Genomic DNA, 12,888 nt, shown 5'->3' with positions numbered 1-12,888 from the left:
AAGTCACTTCCAGCACGGTGAATGAGTGGTTAACACATACGCCTCACAGTTCTGAGATTTGAGGCTCAAATCCCGGCTACGGACTTTAAGTGGAATTTGCATGTTCTTCCATTGCCTGCGTGGGTTATTTCCAGGTGCTCCGGTTTCCTCCGGCTTTTGAAAAACATGCTTCTTAGGTTAATTGAAGACTCTTAAAGGGTGTGAATGTGAGTGTGAATAGTTGTTTGTCTATATGTGCCCTGCTATTGGCTGGTGACTGGTCCAGGGTGTACCCGGCCTCTCACCCGAAGTTAGCTGGAGAGGCTTACAGTATGTGGATTAGTTAAGCAGGGTACACATATACTGTGCCAAATTTTAACATTGTACCCTATTGTTTTTGAATGGGAGAGACCTCACACTGCTTTTATAGTGTGTTGTGTAGCCTACTTAAGATGACTAACACCGCACACCACACTTGCCAATATTTCCACTGACAATCACTAGTCTCCTCCTCCAACCAGATGTCTGTCGTATATACCAAGACTGACCTGTGAGAGTTAGTATGGCGGCAAGGCACCTAGACTGCTGGGAAATGAAAAGAAGAAAGAGTAGTACAAACCCAATTCCAATGAAGTTGGGACATTGTGTTAAAACATAAATAAAAAGAGAATACAATGATTTGCAAATCATGTTCAACCTATATTTAATTGAATACACTACAAAGACTATATATTTAATGTTCAAACTGAAACTTTATTGTTTTTAGCAAATAATCATTAACCTGTGGCGTCACGTGGCTGGGGCGTATACTTTCTAATGAGAGTTCCTTCCCTCCTCTATAAGTACAAAGTTACGTTGACGTGTGCTTATTTTTATGATTATAGTCCACAATAACCATTCAATTTTTAAGTTGAGCCTGCTAGTGTGATTTTACATTGTATAAGCTATCAAACCCCACAGCATTTGAGAGCTGAGAGGTGGCCCTTAATATTCAAGTTTTGAAACCTACTTTTATATACTTAGCTATTTTTTGTTTGTTTGTTTATTTTTTAATTCATTCAAATTTGGTAGGCTTGTTACCATTACTCTTCTCTGTGGTGTGTCGAATTTACATGACATTTTTCGGGCCTGCTTAGTGCCACTCTGAATACAACTGAACTGTACTTAGGCAGTGATTCTTTTTTCTAAAGGGAGTCAATGTACCACACGGAGAATGTCTGGTCCACACTTTAGTTTGTCACAGCAGGATTGCCACAGTTGAGATGTACTGCAAGAAAAAAGGTGTGAAACTAGGCTCTATGCAATTGTATAACTTGACTAAAAGAATAGCCGCCAATCCTTTTCAACCATTTGTTGTCAATCCTGTGATTAACAGCCTGGTGTGCAGTCTTTGGAAGGATGTGTTTTAGATGGCATCCTCCAAGTACCAAGCGTTCGGCCACCATTAAGTGATGAGTCACGGCCCTTGTGGCCATAACTCACACCGCTCCTTTGTTATCAAGAAGACTCTTCTTGCGTTACTCTCCGTAATAGGTGGACTATTTTCAATTGTGCATCAGTGGAATTGCAGAGGCAATGACAGAAAGAAAGTGACGACATCGCCTGAGCAGTTTAACATACTCCCAGCTTTATGATGGACCAAGGGGAAGGGAGCTTGAGTTGAACAAGTTAGTACGTTGCCACAAAACAATACTGATTCTTCATGTAATAAAATGCCACCAAACGTCCTTTTTCTGACAGCACGTCCGTTTTTATCTGATCCCGAAAAACCATCCAACTGGAATTTAACGTCCATCCATCCCATTAAGGTCGAGAACAACAACCCTGTGTTCGCCATTCATAAATGAACGCAACAATGTGCTCAGTTGTAGAACAGATTTGTATTTGAGTGTTTACATAAGATTGACAACAGCTCTCCAAAATGTCATTTTTATGCGTTCAGTCTCATGTAAGTGGCCCTAAGGATGTTTTGATAAGTTGAGCAGGTTAAGTGAACTCTGGCCACTGACCCAAATGTCTTACATACTGCACGTCTCACAAAACATTAACCATTCACCATGCATTCTTTCACATTCCTTCATGGTCACCATCATTGCCGGCTTTGCAGTCACTGTTCATGCAATCATTAGATCTTTATGTCAATCATGACAGCAGTACACCAAAATACTTTTTCCCCCCCATACACTAAAGTTCACCCATTCTGCGGCATCACAAAAGCCAGGCTACAGGTTAAAGGCCCTGTAAAGTGAAAATAAAAATGTGTTATACATTTCACACACCACAGAGAAGATTGTTGTTAACAAGCCTGCCAAATTTGAGTGAATAACCCCCCCCAAAAATGCCAAATATAGAAAATGAGGTTTCAAAATCATGAAAAATGTAGTTGTTGGACGCGGAGGGCGTGTCCAATTAATGCGATGAAAACACGCCTCGCTCGACTCTTACCTGTTACTAAAATACGTTCTTACACTCTGCGTTTAAATGTCTGTAGTGTGAGCCACAGGCTGAATAACGTGTTCCTCTGTGTTTAACAACAGTTAGCCTCACCTGAAGTGTCTCTGTCATGTGGACACGCACATGACAGAAAACCGAGTAAGGCAGTGACTTGGAGGGCTGCCTTGCTGTGTGTGTGTGGGTTCACATAACATAGCAACCTAGTGGGCTAGTGAGCTAGCAGGCTAGCGAGCAGACTGGGTCGTCTGGAATAACGGCACTCAGTAGGCTATTTGCAGTATATAGTGGGGAGGGCTGACTCATGCTTGAAAGTCAAAGTGCATACCTGGGATTGGTTTTAGCCATGCTCAAAATATCCAGACCACTGAAATGGTGGAACAAACTTTAATTCTATTTATCCACAAATCTGTACTAAATTGTTCTCTGCTTTTAAATATTTTCTGTACTTCAAAGATATTAAATGTATTTAGAAACAAATTACTGAAGTCACTTTACAGGGTCTGGCATTTTTCCTGAACTTTTTTGCATTCACTAGCAAACAAGTGGAAATCTTCTCATTCACATTTCAATGTGAAACCATGTTCCTTCGACGAACTACGACATTTGATTGGAGCTGTGCAGGCCCTTCTGGGAACTGTTGTTTGTATGGAATTAATCATCCAAAGGATTAGATCAGCTCCACGGACCACCATACCACCATGGTTCATCCCAGGACCTGAGACTCAATGGGCGGCAGGCCTGGGTAGAGGCCTCCTGTCGCCCTCAATGTGCGTCATGCTGCTGCTCGCAGCTAATAATCCCGCCTGCTGCTGTAGAGAAGATTCTAGGGAAAAATGTGAGGAGCCAGAGACGAAAGATGGTTACAAATTAGCGACTGAGATCTTCTGCAGGCCAGGCCCAAAACAGCGGTGGCTGCAGGCTGAATTTTGGGAGGCATTGTCATGGAGATGCTCTTTGAATGTGACAACAAAAGGCATCTGAAGTTGATACCGGCAGAAACCTTGTGAAAGCCCTAAGATGATCCTGAAAATAACATTTAATGGAGACTGTCTTTAAATAACGTGATGCAATTTTATATGTCCTCTTATAAAAGATTAGTTGTCATTGAAGAGGAGTATTTCAATACTTAATGCAATTCAATTGCTTATTTCAAACCAAAGTCCAAAATAATTTAATAACTTGAGAAATAAAAGGCCAAATTACACAAAATGACATAGTATTAAATTATATTTGATATATATATTAAATTATTATAGTTATGTCCTAAACTTAATTATAATTAAAATATAACTATATACTGCGATTGGGTGGTGACCAGTCCGGGGTGTAGCACGCCTCTCGCAAAAGTCAGCTGGGATAGGCATCAACTCACTGGTGGTAACCCTAACAAGAACAAGCCCTTTAGAAAACTGATGGCTAGATAACATGATATTATTAGTCTTGATCAAATTAACTTACCTTCCTATTGAAAGAAGGCAATTGTCTTGATGACTGAATGAAGCATTTACATGATTTGAAGCACGTCACTACTGTACCATCACTGAAAGCAACAAACAGATCGAAAGCAAAGTAGATAATTAATCATTCAAATAAATGCATCATACTTGTAAGTGACATTGATGTCATCAACGAATAAGCTTTGCTTTGCATTTATTCAATATTGTTTGATTTGTATTCTTACCTCACCCAGGGAGGTTATGTTTTTATCCAGAGTAGTTTGTCTATGTGAACATATACAGTATTTACAGCTTGTGATTTATTATTTGATTGATTTGATTCTTTCTTCCATTTGCGATGTGTATGTAGGATCGGATCAATGTCAAACCAAGTTTAAACCGGATGCGATTGCATGTTCACACATTTATATTTCATCAGGTTGGGTTGTCATTTATTGTTGTTTAGCAAGTGCTTTGCTCAAATATGATAATGATATCCAGAAAGCTTTCTCAATTCAAAAAAATTGTTCATTCCAAAGACAAAGCACTTTGCAATTGCAGATTTTGAAGGTGACAACATTTGAAGCCATTGTGGGAAGCCATCCCTTGTCAATTTCTCTCGAGAAAAAAGACAAATATGTCACATGTGCACGTAAAAGCCAGAAAAGTCAGATTTGAGAATGTTTACAGTGATGGGCAACACAACAGCTGGTTGCATCTCGAAGACAATGGAGGCTACAAGGGTGTGGAAGGAGATCTCATACTATCACTTTTTTTTTTGAGGAGCCATTATGAAAGAAGGGGGTTGGGGGTCATGAAACTGGAGGAGAACAAAGAAGTCAGCTGCTCCTGACAAGTCAGGACAAAAAACACAGTGCCCTTTACGTACAACAATTTCTTATTACTGTGCATAACTGTTAACTTGTTTTCCTCTTGAAGATATTTCACTGGAAGTATATATTTTTTTACTTGTTAGAAGAAAGTCAAAGAGAATAACAATCTACTCAGATACAAGTAAACATCGTATCTGTTTCCATTTACACTACTGAATACTAATTAGTAGAGGTACTTAAGGCAATATTTGTTTTGTGTAAAACGTAAAGTGCATAAGAAAGGCCAGAGACTGCTGTACAATGTTGGTTTTGTATAATAGTGTTTGCTTGGATGTTTTTAATTTCTAAACATGAAACATATAGTCAAATAAATATCAACAAACTGAAACAAATAAATAACAGACAGTTGTGAATCTATACAACTCATGGGCATTTGTTCTACCCTGTAGCACATTGAGATGTTTTTATTTATTATTCATGATTTGAAATAAGTGAATAAAGTTGAATACATAATAAGCAATACAAACTTTAAAAGCCTTTTATGCACATTTTCTACCTTGTAGCACATTGAGATTTGTATCTCATTATTATTCTTTTGGAAAGACACATTTGCCGACCGCAGGGTTAAAGGTTGTATCATGTAGATTTTTTAAAAAAATTATTATTTATATATTTGGGTGAGACCTTCTGGCTGAAAATTCTACTGCACCTTGTGAAGATGAAATATGGTAGCTAACAAAAGGTGGACTGGAGAAGTCAAACTTGTGTACTTTGGCCTCACAAATGCTCTTTGTTATACTGTTCCTCAGCTGGGCGTGCTTACACATAATGCTTGTCTTTTGGTTCAGGCATCCAGGCTGTGAGTAGTGTGTTCAGCTGAATATACTCATTGATTGGATCATTGTATGTATGTGGCTTTTAAACTGCTATCAATGCCTGCTGTCTGGCTGCTTTGCGGCGTGGAGGAGGGGCTGCTTCTCTTCACACTGCTCCTTTACTGTACAGTAAGTATCTCATTATATATTTAAAAAATAAATAAAAAGAGTCAGTGAATTGTTACTGATTTTATTCACGTGACAAAGCTGTAACACCTTTGTGTGCACCCTCCACTTTAAGCCATCTTTATTCATTCAAATCCTTCCATACAAATCTGATTCACCATTATCATTAGCTGTATCAACTGCTTATTTTTTTTTATTTTTTTTTGGGGGGGGGGGGGGGTCATTATTGAAGCTCAGTGTCGTGAAATAGGAGGAAGCTGACTCACTCAACCAACCTGCTTCTGCAAAAAAAAAAAAAAAAAAAAAAAAAAAAAACATGTAACTGTGAAAAAGTTGGAGGTTGCCCCTCCCCCACCCCCACATGGTGCCTTAAGAAGAAGAAGAGGAAGAGGAGCAACAGCGCTTCAAAAGGTACCTTACACCTCCCTACATCAAATTATTAACGCACACTTTGTGACAAGGCACTTCAACGTGTCGTTTCGAATGACTGAAAATACGCCAAACTTGACTGTATGGAGCCGTGGAGGGGGCACTCAAACTGATACGAACGTGATTAAGTCGCTCGGTCGCAGCTGATGAGTATGGTGACGTCGACCTGGCAACGAGCAATGCATTACATTGCAAGTTCCTTAACACAAAGCGATCATTACAATAAGCTGCACGTTCCAAATGGGTTGCACTTATCTTTTTACTTTAATCTCATCTGTTGTCGCGAACACGTGACATCACTTTTCTTCAGAGGGAGGACGCGCGTGCGCGCGAGGTTGGGAAAGGAAGGAGGGGGGGGGTTGTCGTGCACGCGCCTCATCTTCTTCTCCAACGGCTGACTAAAATGATTGAAACAATTTGTCGGGGGCGGAAGGTGAGCCGAACAGGGACACACGGAATCAAAGTCAACTTTGAAAAGATGACCCCTCGAAAAGGAACAAAGATGAAAAAATAAATATGACTCAAGAAGCCGTTGTTATTAAACCGGAAACGGGAGAGGAGAGCGGTTCGCTTATTGTCTCTTTCCTCATAAAAAAAAAAAACCCACAACAACTTGTTGACGGTTAAGTCGTTGTTTGGACCCTGAACGCACCACAGATACGCCCAAAGTAAGTACACGTACTGCAAAAAAAGTTTGTCTTTCTAATGCGTGTGCGATGCATTTGACTTCTATTATCTGCCTGCAGGCAGATAATAGAAACGTAATAGGACGTTTCTTAACAGACGTCTCTGATCGGGGCGCGAGTGCTGGATAAAAAGTTGCAAAGAATAATTTTGGGCAGCTTCCTGGATAAGAAGTTGGCTACGGCGTGCACGCGAAAATGTGCGTGACAGTCACATTGTTGTTCACCTTGAATGTGCATATAACAATAAGCATTGTTTGCCCCTACTTGACGATTTCATGTGTTTAGTGTAGAACACATGATGTGAACGAGTACTGCAGCAAGTGTATAATGTGAGCATGACCAACTCTTGTCGTCGTTTTTGAACGTTTATTGACCAATTTATTGCCACCGGTTGATGACGTCATCTATTAATTGAAACATCACTTTGGGTAAGTCCCACTGGGTATAATCCTTTGAAGCCATTCAGAGCTAAGAATCATTCAGTGCTTTGTAAGCTTTTGATGTTTTAAAGACTTTATATTTTAGATAGAAGTACAGATATTTAGGTAAAAAAAAAAGACAAAAAACCCAATGTATTAACGTATGTGTAAAGTAAAGTGTTTTACTGTCAATTATATACAATACTCATTTTGATAACTCTGCATGACAAAAAAAACCCTGCACATGAAATAGTTTCCCTCCTATATAAACGTACATGGGGCTGCAAATATTTTAATGTTAACTGAAAAAATACACAGAAGCCCTGTCGTTTCCGTCTCATAAGTCTCCAATCAACCAGTCAATCTATCAATCAATCAGGCTCTCAAATGCAGTTCTGTCGTCATTTGCGAAAGGTTAAAAAAAGGAACAAGACAAAGTAAGAGTATAAAATACTGATAACAGTTTGCAAACGTAGAGCGTAAGAGAAAAGTAAAAAGTCAGAAAAAGAAATACAGTACTCCAGTAAAGTACGGAGACCAGAAAAATCTAATTAAGTTAAAAAAAACTATTTGTTCTTTACTTCCCACCACTGGCAGTCATGTTAAATCACTGAATAAATAGTCAGTCACGCACAGCTAGTAGCATTACACAAAAAAATACAAAACTGATTCCCACAAAACTGTGTAGCAGGGTGGTTCATAGCCCAAGCAAAAAGCGTTTAATATCTACCCCTTAGAATAGTAGTGAACGAGGAAGTAGTCTGCTATCGAACAAACAGTGTATGATGATCCACGGAACAGTTAATCTCTTTAATGGAGTAAACAACAATGTCAATCATGCACTAACACTCACAATACTGTATGCCGTATGTTATTTATTATAAAAGTAAAACCTAATTTTCGGAATTTATAGAAATTTGAGCAAACAATGAAAATGGAACTGCTTGTTCTGTAAAATGACATCAGATTGTGCCAACATTGTGTGGTTCAATTATTACTAAAGTCAAGTTTATTTGTAAGCCCTGAATCACAAAAGAGTCTAAAGGGCTTCACAGGCTTGAGGTTGACTAAGATTGATGACATCCCCTGATCTAAACCTCCCAATAATCAGGCAAGGAAAAACTTAAAACCACATTTGGGGTGAAGAAAAGAAGGGAGGACAAGGAGTGGGTAGGAAAAGATGGAAAAGCATGATGCTAATTGCTAAGCTATCGTTATGCAGTTGCAAGACATCGAAATAAGTGATTTGGTGAATCAATACACTTGTCACACAGGTCTGGCAGGAACTGCGTTTTCGCAGAGCGTAACCAACTTCGAACAACAAAATAACAAGCCAATTAATACGCGTTTAGAGATATGAATAGAAAATACACATTCACACAGGACACTGTGTCTGGAACGGAAATCAATTAAGTACGTCACTGCAAAGGTCACTTCAGAACCTGGGCAGGTTAAAAGTATATTATTCATTTTTATTAATATTTGTAATAAGATAACCTTTATTAGTCCCACAATGGGCAAATTTGCATTGTTTCAGCAGCAATTGTGGATAGGATATAAGAAGTACTGTATATATGTAATACAAATCGCATGCAAGAGAAGACGTAATTACATTTCTTCTTACATGTACGTGTACATTGCACAAAATACAAAACAAAATCATTGTCCATACATAAAGTATCCAATTCAGTCTATCATTAATGTTATTTGTTTGTTTGCAAAATACAATGCTGAGTTTTAATTTTGTTGTTTGAGATCTGCTTACTCTGCTTGAATAGAAATCTCATATACTGGTACTTTGATTCAGGCTGCAGCCACATAAAAACATTATAATGACAAGTATTGAATCCATAATTTAACAACGATTATGATATTGACTGTCGCACAGAAATATTGTGGACTAAATTTGGAAAATATGGAAATTCACACACATTTGGACAAATTGTTCTGAAAGTAAATTTTTATAGCTTACAGCAAACGAAAACCCAAAATTCACCATCTCAGGGATCTTGTCGCCATCCCGCTAACATCAACGAGCTGTATGTCGAACTTGTATGAAGTCGTGACAACACAACTTAAAACCTCAGTGACAAAATCCATTTTAAACATAACCATCCCACCCAATTTGTTCACCTGGGAACAAAAAACGCAGTGGGATATCTCCCGTTTCCTGTCGGCTTGCAATTATGAAACCCGTGCCCAACAATGCAAATACAAACGTGAAAATGGGGCACACATGCTCACGTTATATACAGTATAGCGTTACTGTTGTAAGAGATGTAGCTATTGAACGTGTTGACAAAACAGCGTTTAACGAAAGGCTGCAGACGTTTAAAAAGTCTTACAAATCTTGAATCAAAACAGGTTTCTGTGATCTACTTGTGTTGTCAATAATGTTGCTACTTGTCACATTTTCTTAACCAACTGGAAACTTGATTGGCAGTCTATTGCCTGTTAAGGTATTAATGACCGTTTATACCACTGTGCCAAATTTTAATATTTGTGACCTGAGTTTTATTTATATTTTTTATCCATATATATTTATTGTTTTAAATTACAAAGTCAGTGTTCATTATTCTTAGAATTAGAATGAAAAGGATGCACTTGAATGATTATGCTCTAATATCATTGTACCATTAATTTATATAATATCCACCCATCCATTAGTTTTCCATATTGCTCATCCTCACTAGTGTCGTGGGCGTGTTGGAGCCTATTCCAGCTAACTCATGTACACCCTGAACTGGTTGCCAGCCAATCGCAGAATTTACATAATAAGGAATATATTCATAATACTGTAAACTAAGTTTATTTGGGACAAAGAGGATGTGTGTTACCCATCTCTCAATTTTCTTCCACTTTGTGCATTTTTTCTCTCTGCTTCCATGATGCACAGTTGTGCTGGTTTATTTAAGGATATTAGCATTTCTCTTATTGTGATAGTAAGAAAAAGTTAAGAATTATTTTGAACATGTACACATTTTGTGTGTGAATACTGTATTTACGGTAATCTACCATAGCTGGGAGGTGTTTGAAACAAGTTTATATGATCTATTCAGTGTTTATGTTTTCTATGATTAAATAATATAAACTTGGCATAAAATAGTACATGTATAGTTTTCTCCGGGCAGTCCGGTTTCCTCCCACATCCCAAAAAGCATGCATGGTAGGTTAATTGAAGACTCTAAATTACCCGTAAGTGTGAATGTGAGCGTGAATTTGTTTATATGTGCCCTGTGATTGGCTGGCAACCAGTTCAGGGTGTACCCCGCCTCCTGCCCGATGATTGCTGGGATAGGCTCCAGCACTCCCACGACCCTTGTGAGGATAAGCGGCTCAGAAAATGGATGGAAAGATGGATAGTACATGTATAATTAAAAAAAACATGTTTTCCCAAGTAGTCTCAAATTAGTTATTCAGTTGTGTAAATACTTGGTTGCTCAAAAAAAAAAAAAAAAAAAATTCAATTTCACTACATCAGACGGTGATTTTCCTCGTGACAGGAATAACTGATACAATATTTTGTCATCACTGACCAAGGCCTGAGGAGACTGCTCTGTTTGCTTGCAGGTTCCCAGTAATCTCCACTGGGCTGTTGCTCCATCCCACTATGCCAACTCAGTCTATGCTGCCGTTTGTGGAGAGCCCGGAGGCACTCACCCAAGACAGTTTGATTAGCAACAGCGCCAGCATCCCAGGGTCTGGCTCGAGCATGACACCTCACGCCACCTACCCCTCAAAGACTGTGGCACAATATGGAGCGAATGAGTCGCCGTCTTGCATGTTTTGTGACCAGACGTTCAATCACCAGGATGAAGTGGGGCACCACGTTCTAACACAGCACTCCACCACTTTTTTTGAGCCAGCCGTGCTCAGAATCGAAGCAGAATTTAGGATCCCGGGGCAGAGACCCTGCCCCAAACCAGGCAGCTTTACGTTGGACAAAGAGGAGGTTCACACCTGTATAGTGTGTGGCTTGGTGTCGCAGGACGCTGGCGAGCTGGAGACCCACCTGAGGAAGCACAAGGACTACTTCACCTATTGCTGTAATGTGTGTGGACGGCGGTTCAGAGAGCCGTGGTTTCTCAAGAACCACATGAAGATGCACGGGAAATCAGGAGCCAAGAGCAAGGCCCTGCAAGACCAGGAGGTCCCTGTCACAGTCAACGGTGTCGTCCAAGAGCCTGTGTCAGATCCTGTAGTCACCGCCTACAAAATGTGCATGGTTTGTGGGTTTTTCTTTCCAGACCACAGCAGCTTGGTCGAGCATAGTAAAGTACACAATCGAGAGGCGGGGCCTGGAAAAGATGAAGACGCTGAATCTAAGGGCACAACTACTGAATCGCTGACCCAACAGAGTTTTTTTCACAGTCTCAATCTCAAGCCTTCTCCTGGAGGCAAGTCTCTGAAACCTGAAAGAATTTCAAAATGGATTCCGCAACTGGATCCCAAAAACACATTTCAGGCCTGGCAATTGGCCACCAGGGGCAAGATTGCAGTTGGTCCCGTTACTACAAAAGAGATGGGCCCGGAGGCCAGTACAGACAATGAAGACTGCAGCTCTGATAAGGAGCAGATGAGCACTACCTGTTATGATGGTCAACGAGACAAAAATATAAAAGAGGTTCTCAGCAGAGAGCTCAAATCTCAGCAGCGGGCTGTGGCAGCAATCCTGGAACCACAACTACCACAGCGGAGGTCCCTGATGCAAAAGAGCAAAGAGAATGAGAGGCCCACCACTTGTGAGGAATGTCAGCGGACCTTTAAGACCTACCACCAGTTAGTGCTTCACTCCAGGGTACACAAGCGTGAGGGAGGCGGAGAGGAGAGCCCTACCTCATTCACTGATGGAACGTTTCCCAGAGCAGTGTCGGCAACCCATAGCGAGGACAGGACTGAGGAAAGCTTCGACACAGGTATTCATCAGTCTGTTTACTTATTTGCTTGTTTCTCAGGGCATTGAATCGATCGCAACTGGGCTGTTGTGGTTGTCTTAGAAGACGTTTCAACTCTCATCCGAGCAGGCTTTATCACTTCATGCAACAAGGCTTAGTTGGTTAGGAAAGAACTAGCCAGAATTGGTGTGGAGAAACTCAACTATTTGTGCTCCAAATTGGAGGCACACCCCAAAATCACAGATAGTATCACTCTTTTGGGATGCAAAAAAGGATCGTCATTAGGATGCCTGGCAGAAAGGCCACTGTCTGTCCACTGGAGTTGTTGGGTGGAAACTCCCTCATTAAAGGGGACATATTTTGTCCCCTTTAAAGTCCAAAGTTCTCTAGTATTTGGGACGTAATATTGTCTCTATGGTGCCTCAGTAAACTGTGAAATATGAATTAAAATCGTCCATACATTCCTGAGTTCCAAATGTTTTTCTGCCAAGAGGCCTGAAATTAGGTCGTTCAAATTTCTCGTGCTTGTCTACGTCACTAGCGAAGATCTCTGCCTTCGTCTCCGCTCCCGAGCCAGCCAAATGTGAACAAAAGAGGATACTAAACTGGGTCAAACAGAAGTAACTTTCAGAGGAGCCTTTTCTGGACGCTCGTATGACAAAACCAAGGTTTTTTTTTTAAAGATTTAATTTAATTTAATTTTTTTAATGAAATTGAGACTTTTATAATGTTAGAGAGACACTATGGAGATCTAAA

At 40.0% G+C, this 12,888-nt stretch overlaps 1 protein-coding gene across 5 annotated transcripts in view; it reads left to right on the top strand.

Annotated features, from left to right (window-relative positions):
- The first annotated feature begins 6,053 nt into the window (after positions 1-6,053).
- znf217 (zinc finger protein 217) overlaps positions 6,054-12,888 on the top strand; it is a 49,454-nt gene continuing 42,619 nt past the window's right edge. For 4 of the 5 annotated variants that reach the window (XM_061685992.1, XM_061686009.1, XM_061685975.1 and 1 more), the window contains exons 1-2: positions 6,532-6,800; positions 10,808-12,153. In XM_061685992.1, coding sequence (XP_061541976.1) covers positions 10,848-12,153 — 1,306 coding nt within the window. In that variant the 5' untranslated portion in view covers positions 6,532-6,800; positions 10,808-10,847. Of the gene's footprint in view, positions 6,115-6,531; positions 6,801-10,807; positions 12,154-12,888 lie in introns of those variants that run through there. The other variant, XM_061685982.1, reaches the window with a different exon arrangement.

The sequence above is a fragment of the Phycodurus eques genome, chromosome 1 (genome assembly GCF_024500275.1).
Source record: "Phycodurus eques isolate BA_2022a chromosome 1, UOR_Pequ_1.1, whole genome shotgun sequence".
In the NCBI taxonomy this organism is placed as follows: domain Eukaryota; kingdom Metazoa; phylum Chordata; class Actinopteri; order Syngnathiformes; family Syngnathidae; genus Phycodurus; species Phycodurus eques.
Note: the sequence above shows the minus strand (reverse complement) of the source record. Positions and strands in the feature narration are given on the sequence as shown.